This window comes from Alligator sinensis, unplaced genomic scaffold (assembly GCF_000455745.1).
Source record: "Alligator sinensis unplaced genomic scaffold, ASM45574v1 scaffold240_1, whole genome shotgun sequence".
Taxonomy (NCBI): Eukaryota; Metazoa; Chordata; order Crocodylia; family Alligatoridae; genus Alligator; species Alligator sinensis.
Genome location: NW_005841902.1, coordinates 2678298 through 2692497, shown reverse-complemented (window position 1 = coordinate 2692497; position 14200 = coordinate 2678298). Strand labels below are relative to the sequence as shown.

The following is a 14200-nucleotide window of genomic DNA, read 5'->3' as shown; positions in this document are numbered from 1 at the left end:
TCACTGGGGGGGAAAATGGAGTGTGTTTTAATTTTGTAGGTATTTTTCACTAGTATGAACAAAAGTGTCTAAAAAAGACCACCTTTCCTTCCAGTTACTAATCGTATTACATTAATTGTTACCTTTTTATACCTGATTTTGGTAAAATGTGAATTTCTCATGCATCAGTGGGAGGTTTAAACTATTGCAGGCTAGCTTTCATCTGTTGCAAGGTAAGAGTATTCACATAAAGAGATGTTAGGCATGACTGACACAAGATCAATCCCAGCCTCCTTTTATCTTTTTAGCTGGTTCATGGATACTGAAAGAATAGACCAATAGAGCAAGTATTATTTGTTTATAAATTAATCCCAATACTTCAGTTATTGAAACATCTTAACTACTTAAGTCTTATCTACTAACATCTTAACTATTGAAAGATCATTCAGATAAAAAGAATGGATAGAAGAAACCCAAATTCTGCTTCGTAGGTCAAAGTCTGACTGTAGACTCTACTTTGGTTAAAAATATAAACATAATGCCAAGGAGTGAAAAATATAATGTTTTTAGAGCCGTAATAGATATCTAGTTAACTATATGACTTTCAAGATGAGCAAGAAATAACCGAACCTGCCAATGGCCTCTTTTTCTGTCTCCAAAGTGATAGAAAATAGGTAGCTGTTTTTAAAAATGTCACTTGGATGCATGGTTTCTTGTTTCTTCCTACTGAAATACTTATCTTTCCTTCTTTTACTTTGCATTGTTGAGCCATTACATTCACCCCTGTCAATCAGGCTCCTATCTGAACTAAGGAGAGGGTCATCTTCAAGTCTTCCTTTTCCCTCAAGCTGTGTCTTGATCTGGCTGCTGCTGCTTACTTATGCAACCCTTCTAATATTTGACCTCTTTTTTCTCTCTCTGCCTTTGCAGCTAAAAATCTTGGGGGCAGAAACCACTTTCTCTAGGGAGGGTTAGGTGCAGTTTGGGACCAACTTGATTAATGTATAAGGAAGGTAATATGGTAAGATAAAGATAAGGAATGCATTTTCAAGGGAATGCATTTCTGAGAGCTCAAAGCATGACAGAAATTCTGTTGGTTACTGGATTTTACTACAAGTGTGTATTGAAATGACGTTTTAGTTGTGTATCTGTTCCAGCAATTATATAAACTCTGTTCAAGTATATTTCATGTGGAATTTTTATTCCTGTCAAAGTACATACAGAAGCTTGCTCATTGATAGCCAGCATGTTTGTTTAGTATCTATGTTTCAAGAAGAACTATCAAAATGCTGGGTACAGAGACAAGGGGGAGAATGGGTGGGGAAAATGCTACTGAATTTGTCAGAATTGAATTCTGTAAACTGTCATCTTCTATTTTTAGATGAATGGCATTAAGACCTACTAGATTTCTTCTCCAGGAAAATATGGAAGTTGTTAAGCTACAAAATCCAATAGGTTAAAGCTTTCTTCTAACCTCTGCTGCTGTTCTTCTCAGTGTTGCAGGTGGGGAGCTCTTTGATTTTTTAGCTGAAAAAGAATCTCTGACAGAGGAGGAAGCGACAGAGTTTCTCAAACAAATACTTAATGGTGTTCAGTATCTCCACTCTCTGCAAATTGCCCACTTTGATCTCAAGGTATGTTGACTACATAAAAATTTGGAGTGCTGTAGGCAACACTACTCGCAGCTATGATTACACTACCAAAAAAATTCCAATTGAAACATGGATCACATCTTGGAAGGAGTTTGTTTTGCTAACCTACGCAGATAAGGAAGAAAACAGTTTTTGAAAAATAGTTCTCTAGCCAAGAATAGTTTCTAGCCACTATACACAACAAGTAGGAGCTGCTGTCACAGTGATGGTTCCAAAAGTGATTTGTAAGATATCATCTTGAAACATATCTGGTTCGAAATTTTATGAATTTAGATAAAAAAATGTAATGGGACGTGGATGCAAAATTATGAATCTGTTAATTCTGGTGGCGTTTCTGTTGTATATATCTCATGTTCACTCTATAAAGGTCAGTTCTTACACCGAAATAAGGCACAAAGGTGTTTATTGTCATTAATGGTTGAGAAGCAGATAGCATTAAAAAAGCAATTTCGGTGTCAAACAAATTATATATTTTTCTTTCAATTAAGAGATTGCATTTTTCCATACTCAGGCTATTAATACTTTAATCCTCTTAGTTTCATAGCCTTGAATATTTTCATATGTTGAACATTTTGATAGGTCTGTCTTTTCAGTTGTGGATGTACGAAAGCTATATGGCTACAACCTGGATACCTAATTCAGGAAGGCATTTAATGTGCTGTAATCACCTTGAAGTCAATGGCTGTCTGAAGTAGGAAAAAAGATGTGTTTTTAACACAGTACTTATAGACCTTACAAGTCCTTATGTAGACTTGTCAAATGTGATTTTAATAAGTTGACTGAGGTACACTCTAAGCTCTCAAGTAGGGTTAACCTCAGTTAGATAGCCAATATACAGCAGAGACTGGCCACACAAGTCAAGGGGAATTTTTTCATAGACTTTAGAAGTATCTAGTATTTCAGCATATTAGCTTTTTTTTAAAAAAATTCTTTTCCTAGTAAAAACAAGACCCAAAAGAATAAAGAACATACTGAAATATCTTCCTGAAAAGAGGATGCCTTAATAAATCAAGGGCAATATTTTGTATTTTGTTGTTGTTGTTCCTGTGCATTCTGTGCAACTGTTTTACTACTTTTTTCCCCCCTCTTCCTATTGCAAAGCCTGAAAACATAATGTTGCTGGATAGGAATGTCCCAAAGCCCCGGATCAAAATTATTGACTTTGGCTTAGCCCACAAAATTGACTTTGGAAATGAGTTTAAAAACATCTTTGGAACGCCAGAGTTTGTAGGTGAGCACAGCATGATTTCTTCCATATTATTATCATTGGCCTATGAAACAGTGTGTTTGGCATAGCTCAGTGTCGTTATTGTTTACTGAGGTTGTGTACAATAAATGACATTTTGACATTTTTGTAAAGCATGCCCCATTCCTCCGCAGTAATTTGGTGGTATTGTACAAGACTTTCTTTTCTCTCAGCACACTGGTTTACAACCTGCAATTTACACAACTTATAAGAGATCAAAATTAAATAGAACTGCTCTTTGCTGCTTTATGTGCTTAACTGCTGTTCTTTCTCCCTTAGCTCCTGAAATTGTAAACTATGAACCTCTCGGTCTTGAGGCAGATATGTGGTAAGTTATTGAACTTTTCTGTCATGGTAGTCATCAGAATTTTATTACTAATTTGTTCTGACTTTTGGTTTCTCTCTCTCTCTCTCTCTCCAGGAGCATTGGTGTAATAACTTATATTCTGTAAGTATCAAAATCCATAAATAGTTCATTGAGACTTTTTTTTTTTTTTTTTACAATTCTAACATACTGACTTTTTTTAAATTGTGTTGGCTTTTTGTCAGTAAGATACAGTACAGTCGCATCATACGCGTATTTAACTTGCGTGAATTCAACTATATGCGGGGGGTGGGGCGGGGCTTCAGTTTGTGGCGGCGGCAGGAGGTTTTGGCAGCGTGGTGGGGCGGCATGCAGCCATCCCCACGCACCACCCCGTGCTGCGCCGCTGCTGCCGGCCGCAAAGCTCCAAGCACGGCTCTGTGATGGCGGCGGGAGGTTTTGGAGGCAGAGGCAGTCACCGCGATTTTCGCCTTACGCACTGACCTCAGAATCTAACCCCTGCATAAGATGTGACATGCCTGTATGTGCAAAGCACCTAGGCCCCTCACAGATGTTACACTGAAGATGCAATTAAACTGTAAATCATACCATAAAGGGTAACCCAGCCACATGCAATTAATGGTGTGACAAATTGAGAAACCAGCCACAAAAATATTTCACAGAATAGGTAATATTTATGTGGCTGGTTGCCATTGCGCCTTAATTTGAGCATGTGACAAGGTAGCTCCACCATGCAGCCTCATGCCAGCTGCACAGTAGGGCTTGGTTGATAGCTCTCTCCCCCCAACCCCTGAATCAGCAGCCTGACAGTTGTGAACTGTGCAGCCCTGCATGGGGTTACACCCTGCTGTTTTCCAGAGTGCTGAGTCATGGGGAGCTCATCAGCTGGGGCTCCCCATGACCCGACATGGTCCTTGCCCTACCCTGCAGCTCTGGTAAGGAGCCAAGGAGCAAGGCATATTCTGGTGCCTGGTCATGGTGACCCCTGTGGAGCAAGGCAGCCAATATGGTGGGTTACAGAGCTGCTAGGGACTGTGACACATCCTGGCTACAGGAACTTTGAGATTGGGGAACCCAATCTTGAGTCCCTGTGAACTGGGACCTTTAAAAACTGCATCTGAGACTGACTAGACTGATCCTAGGCTCCCCATGCACTAGCAAGTAGTAATGGTGCACCTGGGATCTGATTCCAGAATTGCACCTCGTGCCATGAAAATGTGGAATGGCAGCAGGCATGGTTGTTGGGATTGGAATTAAATCCCATCATGCCACTAAATGAGCATGTGTCAGTGACTGTAGTGCTCACCTAATTCAAACTAAACAATTTAAAAAAAAAAAAAAAAGCAGTAGCAGTTTTTTGGAAGAAAAACTAAATCATTGTTGAAATTAGCTTTGGCCATACGTCACTTTCTAAGTGAATTTATTTTAGTTCTCTCAAATTTAGTTCAAAACTTAACTCTTTAAGGTCAAATCTTTCCTAAAATGTACCTGAACTCTAAAAGTCTTTTAAAACTTCTTTTTGCACAATTTGATTGTAGGGCTGAAATGGTATTTAGCGTGTAAGTAATATGCCAGTCTGCTTTCTACAGTATAAGCGGTGCATCCCCATTTCTTGGAGAAACAAAACAAGAAACATTAGCAAATGTATCTGCTGTGAATTACGAATTTGAGGATGAATACTTCCGTAACACCAGCGCTTTAGCTAAAGACTTTATAAGAAGACTTCTAGTCAAGGATCCAAAGTGAGTTTTTTTTTTTTTCCTGATTTTGCAGCTATATCATGAACTGTCAACAATAGCTCAGTTTGCCTTCTATTTTGAGTGTTCATTGATTAAATATAGACTGTTAAGGCCAACACAGTGATAAGAATATCTGTCTTTCTTCCCACTAAAGGAAAAGAATGAATATTCAAGATAGTTTGCAGCACCCTTGGATAAAGGTTGGTGTGTAATACTTTCATTTCTCTGTTGTCTTTTTATCACCGTGTTATATTATAGTTGTTTTTTTCAACTCTTAGTAAAAACTGAAAAGGGTAAGTGATGTTTTTATTTAATCAATGTTCACAATGCTCCCTAAATAGAAAAATACTATGTGCTGACTATAGATATTGTTAAGGTATGTTGTCTTTTGGTGATAGTGATGGATAAGAATTCACTGTTCAGATCATAATCATGCTTTGGCAAAAAGAATCTAGTACTTGAGAAGTGTTAAAACTTTTAAGTTCTATAGAAACTCAGTAAGAGCATTGGAATAACGTTCATGTCATTAAATGCATATATTCTGGCTGGCAGGGCTGTTATAACTGATGATGATGTACAAGATTGTTTGGCTCTTAAAAAGTTGGTGAGGTTTGCAAAGTTGGAAGTGGTGGTGGTGCAGGGAATGCTCTTTAGTGGAAGTCCTTGAGATATGATCATGGAACTTCTATAATATTCTTTTTACAAAAGGTTCTCGTCTCCTGCCTCTGGTATAGTACAGTTTTTGCAAGTGGAGTAACTAATTCAATTTAGTTAAACAAGTATAATATTGAAATGTGGACAGAACTGATCAGTTTTCTTGTACAGATAAAATTTAAATCTTCATATCCTTGCGTGAGAAAAGTTAATCTTAAGTCTGTCATCATCTTATACACCCTGATCTTCCAGACATCTCTCCCTCCTACCACCACTCCCCTCGTAAAATCCATTAACTCCTTTCCATCTTAGCCCATACATGTTTTCCTATTAAGCAAAAATCACCCATTATTATTCAGAGCCTTTCCCAGAAAATGCTATATCCTACACTAGGATTCAGTGTACTCAGCTGGTAACTGACATTTAGTGTCAGTTACTACAGAGGGATACAACATTTTGGGATAGGCTCCAGGGCTGTACACAAGTGATTTGAACTTGATGTGTTTTAAACTTTTTTTTAGTGAAGCAAACGAGGATAAGTTGTTTGTCCAACTGATTATAAGGAAAGAAGAACAAATCCTGGGCTGCGTTTAAAATTGGCTAGAAAACCCTCACAACAAACAAGACTTTAGCTGATATGCTGAGATGTCAGCATTTGCTTGCTTGTGTGTTTGTGTGCTCTCGCTCGCTCTCAGAAGTCATAGGTCAAGGATAAATAATGGTCTATCACCTGTTTGATTTATATCTTCTAAGTTTTTAAATATTCAGCATTACTCTTATGAAGTTACCTTTCTTTTAAATAGAGCAATCAAGTATGGCTGATCTTGTGGGCTGTGCATTACAGCCAAGATGATCAGCAATGAAGTAGTAAACTGCTTTAGTACTTAACCCTAACAGCTGAATTGCCCATAATTAGGATCCCATTAGGATCTTAGTCCACGGAATGCTGTATCTTGTTTGCAGTACAGTTTTTGTGAAACCTGTGGAATAATTCAAAGTGTCCTTTTGTGATTCTTTTCCTTTCAGCCTAAAGATACCCAACAAGCACTTAGTAGAAAAGCATCTGCAGTAAACATGGAGAAATTCAAGAAGTTTGCAGCACGAAGAAAATGGAAAGTAAGTTGTTCATGATAGTGATAAATAATGGCATGGTCTTTTAAGGAAGAATGTTAGGAAAAAATTGTTTTGTTTGCTTATTGTTCAGGTGATCTTTAAAATACGCTATGTATTAGTAAATAGAAAATATATTTTCTATTATCAAAATGCTTGCAGAACAGGGGAAGATAAGATAAAACCTCTTCTTATACCAATTCAGCACAGTTTCTCAATAAAGAATACGCACTTGTGCATGGACATACTGTTTTAATGGGTAACTTCAGTTATCAAAACTAAGAATAAAAGTATGTGTTTACATATTAGAAGCTGTTAACAAATTTACTTATTTACAAAATGTCATAACAGCAAAAATGGTGTAACTAGTGATACATGCTGATAATTCTTTTTTTTTTTAAACTGGGAAGAAAATATCAAACAAGACAAATTTGAGGGAAATTGCAGCATTTTGAACATTGCTCCAAACAGATTTAAGCATGTGCCTAATTTCTGGACACAGAGTATGGGGATTTGTAGGAACCGTCAAGGAAGATAACTTTGCCTCTTCACCATATGTACTGAATTTACACTGAAACTAGAGAAAGAGGTAACATTCGAGGAAGAAACACAGAATAATAATGAAAACAATTAAAAATTTATTCTTTTTGCTTAGTAACCCGAGTGTTCTTTTTAAAACATGCAGTAATTCCTGTCACAAGTATTTTTGTTTGATTTTCTTTTTCCCCTCACATTTAGCCTTTCTCTTCTTATTTTTAAAAAGCAATCGGTACGGTTAATATCCCTGTGCCAAAGATTATCGAGATCCTTCTTGTCCAGAAGTAATATGAGTGTTGCTAGGAGCGATGATACTCTGGTAAGCATATATTTTATTGTTAGTATGTGTTAAATGCTCTAGATTTAAGATCTTCTGAAGTGAAGCACACATGAACACTGAAATATTGTAAAATGTATGTAGCAGTTAGTTGAATATGTGACAAGAAAAAGATTTGTAGATTAAGGCCAGAAGGGTCCATTAATCATTTAGCCTGAGCTCCTATATAATACAGGCAATAGAATTTTATTCACCAATTCCTACATTGAGCCCAGATACCAGTGGTTGATATTAAATTATCGTACCTTCCTAGTGTCATTTAAAATGTTAACACTGTTGTATTTGAAATAAAATTTGAACAAGTTGAATAAATCTTAACTGTTTATGGTGTTCATTTTTTAAAAACTTAAATTTAAAGGAGTCTTTAGAAATAAAAGAAAATGTTAAGGTGCTTTTCTAGATGGTAAACATCACAGAAAAACAAGGAAGGGAAAGGTAATGACTAGAGTTAGTTAACTAGGGAAGTTCTGGCATTGAGGCAGCATTCAGATAAACGGGGAAAAATGAGCTGAGAATTTAGAGGTGTGGCTCACTATGGGGCTTAGAGCTGACAAGGTTTTATGACTCTTTCACTAAAAAATGCAGGTTTGGATTGACTGAAATACTTAACTTGATTTTTCAATAAATGGTTTTGTTCCTCCCTGCCCCTGCAATAATCCAGAAGTCTAGAGGTTTCTTTTGGCAGTATTTGGAACAAAGCAGAATTCTGAAATTTAAAAAACCCTAAAATATTTCAAACTCTACTTAAACGTAGCGGGGGGGGCTGCATTTCATTTCACCCAAAAACATTTATTTATATATTTTTATTTTATTGGGGTTTTTTGTTTTGTTTTGTTTTTAACTGCCATCAAACTGCCAAATCCATTATTCACTCAGCTGTCTTTGGGCTCACCCCAGCAAAGACTCGCAGGTCTAAAAAGCACATGGCAGAGGAGATCCATGGGTCTCTGTGACGAGGAGGAAACCTCAAAAATCTGTATAGAAACTGTCTCATGCTAAAATAGTTGTAGAGTAGCCCTTACGTTATGTTACACCTAGTTGGAAAATGTATGAGGTGCATCGCCTGATGTTTGAAGGTTAGGCCAGCTGCCAGTTGGCAAAAAGAACCTTATTTATGCGTGTGTTGTTGGAGTAGTGGTCGTACTGTGGTGCTGTCAAGAAGCCCCCATGGCAGTTAGCTCCATTATAGACCAGTGGTTCTCAACCTCATTAGACTTGAGGCACCCCTCAAAAAATGTTAGCTTGTTGTTTTCAGTTGTGTTTTTTTACTACAGAAAAATAATAGAATAGTTTTTCTGTTGCAAAATGCAGAAAGGCCACAACAGGTCAGAATGTTTTTAATGCTGTGAATTCCTATTTTAAATCTGGTTTATCTTGCAAATCACATTTGCACTTTTAACAGTGCTAACATTGCCCTGTGGCACTCTTGAAATATCTCAAGGTATCCCAAGGTGCTATGGCACCCTGGTTTGCCAATCACTGTGCCAGGCACTGCAAAGTGAGGGATAATTCATTGAAGTCACACTAGAAGTGAGTAATTTCTTGTGCCATCTTAATCTTGGCTACTGTCAGAGAGGATGCTAGACTACATAAGACATCATGGTAGTTGCAAACCTCCTTGTTATCTTGGGTCAGGTTCAGTCTCCCAGTGGTTCACGAAAGGAAACTGTCCCCAACCCTGCCACTTCCTAAAATGTCAGAGGCACTTTGCATTCAAAAGTCATTCCCAAAGATTCTCTTGTGGCATGTACAACTCCATTAAAATCAGTGAAATTTCATAAATTCTAAATCCAGGAGAGATCATTAGATCACCTAATCCAGGGGTTGGCAAACTCTGACCTGTGAACTAGATCCAGCCCACAGAGAGATTAAATCGAGCCTGGTAAGGTCTGGTCTGATCCACAGCAGAGTCCCCTGCAGCCAGTGGGACAGTTGGAGGGTCACATCTCAGTAGCCCCAGTTGCCTTGTCAGATTTATGCTCCCACTTCCTCAGAGCGGAGGGAAGATGCTGCTGCTGCAGTGGGCAAGAAGAGATGCCTATGAGGCCAGTAGCCAGGGGGTAAATGCAGCCCCCTTACTGCAGCTGCCGTCTTTCTCCCCACCAGATTTACTGTTGCCAATCACTGCTGGAAACAGAAATTAATGGTTTTCCAGTGAGGGGCACTGAGCAGTAGCAGCTCTGGGAAGGGGGGCGGGGTTCAAAGGACCCTACACCCAGCAGCTTCTGCATTAGAAATCTGTAGAGACTACCAGAGCATTTACTGTATATAGACACTTGCCCCAGACTCCTTTCCAAGACTCCTCTGTCTTCTCTCATGTCTTGTGCTGTGCATGGTTAACTCCTGTACCCCACATTTAAAAGTACTTGCATTTTGGTTGGGCATGGGAGGGTTGAGGATTTTCAGGGTGATAGATGCTATTACAATACAGTAAAAATTAACACTTACGCCACCCTAATGCAGTGTATTTAAAAAATCCTGATTCATCACCATAGCAACTGCTTTCGTCCCCTTGCCCCCTCCCTCGCTTAACCCAGATCACTGCCTTTAACCTTTATCAGTCAGAACAGCAGAATAATTCAGAAAATGCTAACTTCTATTTGTACACACATTTTTAGTTGGCAGCATTGAGATAAACAAGCTGCAGACACGACAGCACTCTTAATGAAGGTACAGAAAAATCTGCGTGGATAGTCTTTGAATGTGGCAAGGGCACTTTTAAAGACATAAGCACCAATCATGTACCCTCTAAGAAAAGTTGAGCACCCTTAACTCTCACTGACCTTGCAGGATTGGATCTAGAGGGTACATTTGGTGCTGCCAAACAAACCCTTTCAGCTTAAATAGGTATATTGTCTTCTGAGTTAAGCCATTAGGAACTACATAAGTTTGTAAATGCAGAAGCTTTCTCATTTTCGCTTGCTTTTCATATGTTAGGAAATATTCTGTCATCAGCAAAAGCCTGAATTGTCTAATATAACTGGAACTGAGTAAACTTCTTTTAGTGAGGTACTAATGGGATCCAGCATTAAAAATTCTGTGGAGCTTCCTTTTTTTAATCCATTTCATCCTTCCTGTGCCCCTCCTGTACAATCCACATTCTTGTTCCACTTTTCCTGTTTTCTTATCTTTCTACTTCCATGTTCTTTGTTTTCTCAACCCTTCGTTGTATCACAGCACTTTTTAACACTGAATCAGCGTTTTCAGCTCTGTCACACCAGTGCTGTAGCTAAGAAAAGAATTGTAGCTTTGGGCAGGTAATGTACTCAGGTTGCCCAATTTTTGTCGTTTTCCAGTGCTGATCTGTTGATGAGGAACAGAGAGCATCCCTCAGAAGCACAGTATTTTTCACCTTCAGTTTTAACTGATGATTAGTTCCTCTCTTTCATGTTCCTGTCACACACCATTTTATTTCATGCAACTCCCAGCTGGTAGTTTGAAAATGTGAATAAGGAAACATATGGTAGGATGGGAAGACCTCTGGGATCTCATGCAGTCCATCCTTTTTCATGTCCTTGTGACAAGGTATTTAGCAAAATTCACAGATTTGCTGGAATCTGACAGTCCATGCTGTGGGCGCTTCTGCTTCAGTCTCAAACTTGCAACCTCTGGGCTGTCAACCATGAGACTTAGCGCCCACAACACCCCAGCCCCCTGTCATGCAGTAAATGTGTTCAGAGATGGAAAAAATACATACTTAAAAAAAAACAAAGGGGTGGAGGAGGATCATTTTCTGTTTGGTGCACCTGCATTTTTAGCAGTTGTCCCAAGTTCCAGGCTTTTAGCTCAATGGGTTTATAAAGTTTAGAAATTTTACTCTCTCCCCTTCCTCTCCCCTTTTTATTGTGACAGGTACTTGGAGGGTGGAGTGATTTCTTTTCTTTTTACTTTTTATGCTTTTTGTTTCTTTCCTTGCTAATTATCAGGATGAGGAGGATTCATTTGTAATGAAAGCCATTATACATGCCATCAATGATGATAATGTTCCTGGGCTGCAGCATCTTCTGGGATCTCTGGCCAATTATGATGTCAATCAGCCCAACAAGGTAAGGAGTAGGTCTCTGCTGAAGGATAGGGAGATTCAGCATTCTGCTTGTTATGTAGAGGGAGGTGGCCATAACATAAAGTATTAACATTTGAAAATTGCTCAAATGTCTTGCAAGCTACTTTGAATTTTTTTAAAGAATATCATGTTCATTTTTGTGGTTTTTTTATTTTTATTTTTTTCTCAAACTGCTTATGGAGCCTAAAGTATTTTGGCCTTGGAAATGCAAATGATTATTATTGTTTGCAAAGGCTCAGAACATAAATGAAAAAATTCTTACAATTTACAAATAATATTTTTGTGAGTGCATTAAATTATGATGGAAACTTTGGAGGCAAAATTGGTTCAGGAAGAGGAGCGTTAATTTAGTTGGCTTTTTCAAACTGAAAATTTCTTCAGCAGTGTCTGCAATTAACACTCATGCCTCATTGGCAAAGCCTGCAGGTGTGTGTCAGCTAGTGCACAGGCTCATTTTTACCTTATACACATAGATCTTGGCCAGAACACGTTCTATGGGTAGAGAAAAGGGACAGTTAACATTCCTGGGGTGGGGTATGGTAGGCCATCTCTCATTATGATTGTATATGTTGAAGTGAAAAAAGTGTTTGGAAGAGAAGGGGTATTTTTTTAGTTCGGATCACATCAAGTTAAAAAACGGGAGTCAAATGGCTGAGGTGAAATCTAAATGCTAAAGCATAGCAAACTGGTAAGGGACAAGATTAAACATGATTTAATTTAAATTAAAACAAAAATATACAATGCAAAAAATATTAACAAGCATCTAATGAAATAGCAATCCAATATGTTTACAGTTGCTATCCTGGGTATGTGTTGTTGTTCTAGGAATCAGCACTTATTTTTGCCATGAGTTATTAGGGCAGGTGAAGGTACCTGAATATAGAATACTCCCTTTGAATCATCCTCTGGGCATCACTTTTCCTTTGAACAGCCTTTTACAAATTGGGCCCGTAGGGATAATTGACTTGCAGAATTTTGCTTTGTAAGGCTATTAAAAAAGTGAATATCTCATAGCTACAGAGAAGAGGAAAAAGTATGGCTCACATAACATTAAATGAACAGCAAAATGTCTTCAGAGATCGTTGTTTAGTTGTTGTTTTTAAAATAGATGAGGCAAAATGGCCTAGACAGCACCAGGAAGACATGGCAGACTTTTCTGGAGTGACCTTGGATACCCAGTTTCCTATTCCAGGCCTCCATTTTCCCCTCAGTAAAATGGAGTGATATTTATCGTCTTTGTAAATCATTTCAAGATCAACTTGCAAACTGGGTATTTATTATTTCATCACCAAAGTATTTTGAATATTTCTAGCTATCAGAGTGTGGTGTTTGTGAATGGTTGAGTTATGCAAATTTTCAAACAGGATAGCTAGGGAGGCAGCAGCAATTAAAGTTGCTGAGGTCAGCACCTAAAAAACACCCCCGGCAGAACCCAAATGTATTTGAAAAATAAGGCTGCACTTATTTTACATCCATAAATATGGATCTAGAACCTAATTTTAGAATTCCTGATTTGAAAAGTGTGGTACATTTGTGCAGGCTATTGCCTGATTTATCTAAATGCGACACTCAGTACGAGGCAGGATTGATGTGCAACAAGGTTCTTTGGACTGAAATAGTGTTCATTTTGCTGTGCGTGTCAAGTACTCTTTTGAAACCCATAAGTCAAAACTGCTCTGTCAGTTTTTCACTATTAAATCCATCAGAAATAAGATATATTTTCATCTTCAATATTTTATTTCCAGCATGGGACACCTCCATTGCTAATTGCTGCTGGCTGTGGAAACATTCAGATGCTTCAGTTACTCATAAAGCGTGGATCCCGTATTGATGTCCAGGATAAGGTTGGGATTTTTTTGTTGTGTCTAATTATTTTAGTATTCTGTAGTTTCATTACATTTTAACAGGGGATGCACAGGTCAGTCATTGTGAAAGTTCACGCTTCTGAGCAGATAAAGGGGAAAATACATTTTTCTACCTCTTATTTAATGACTTTCCCTTAGTAGTAATGATATTTCTCATATGCTGGTGGCTTTAACTTGCTATATTACTATACTATATTATTATATTATTTCAAAGCTCTTAATCTTTAAGAAGCTGTTTCTTCTTTTAGATGTTGCCTTTTCTAGGTTAGGGTTTCAAAACTATCCTAAGAACACAGTGCCTAACTTTGTTGAATAGATTGCTACAGAAAGATAAATTATATTGTTTCAGCTGACCAATTGAAACCCAAAGGCTCAACTGGGGATTTGTTAAAGCATTGTGATGACTTTCACTCAAATAACTTGTATTGCCTGAACTGTTACCTACTTAAATTACTAAGACTTGATTTTTACCTTTCCTATTGACTAAGTCACTGTTGTTTTTCTGTGTGTACATATTCATATATGTAGTAAAAATCCTCAAGTATGCCAGTATGCTTATTTTACTTTTATAATAAAATATTTTGGACAGGCTGGCTCTAATGCTATATATTGGGCTTCTCGACATGGTCATGTAGAAACTTTGAAATTTCTTCATGAGAAAAAATGTCCTTTGGATGTGAAAGATAAGGTAAG

General features: G+C 37.9%; 1 protein-coding gene across 1 annotated transcript in view; it reads left to right on the top strand.

Annotated features, from left to right (window-relative positions):
* The window catches only part of DAPK1 (death associated protein kinase 1), a 76826-nt gene that overhangs the window by 20994 nt on the left and 41632 nt on the right, over positions 1–14200 (top strand). The window contains exons 3-13 of the mRNA XM_006018471.3: positions 1475–1613; positions 2733–2862; positions 3157–3205; positions 3299–3325; positions 4792–4944; positions 5096–5141; positions 6622–6711; positions 7469–7561; positions 11506–11625; positions 13388–13486; positions 14097–14195. Coding sequence (XP_006018533.1) covers positions 1475–1613; positions 2733–2862; positions 3157–3205; positions 3299–3325; positions 4792–4944; positions 5096–5141; positions 6622–6711; positions 7469–7561; positions 11506–11625; positions 13388–13486; positions 14097–14195 — 1045 coding nt within the window. The remainder of the gene's footprint in view (positions 1–1474; positions 1614–2732; positions 2863–3156; positions 3206–3298; positions 3326–4791; positions 4945–5095; positions 5142–6621; positions 6712–7468; positions 7562–11505; positions 11626–13387; positions 13487–14096; positions 14196–14200) is intronic.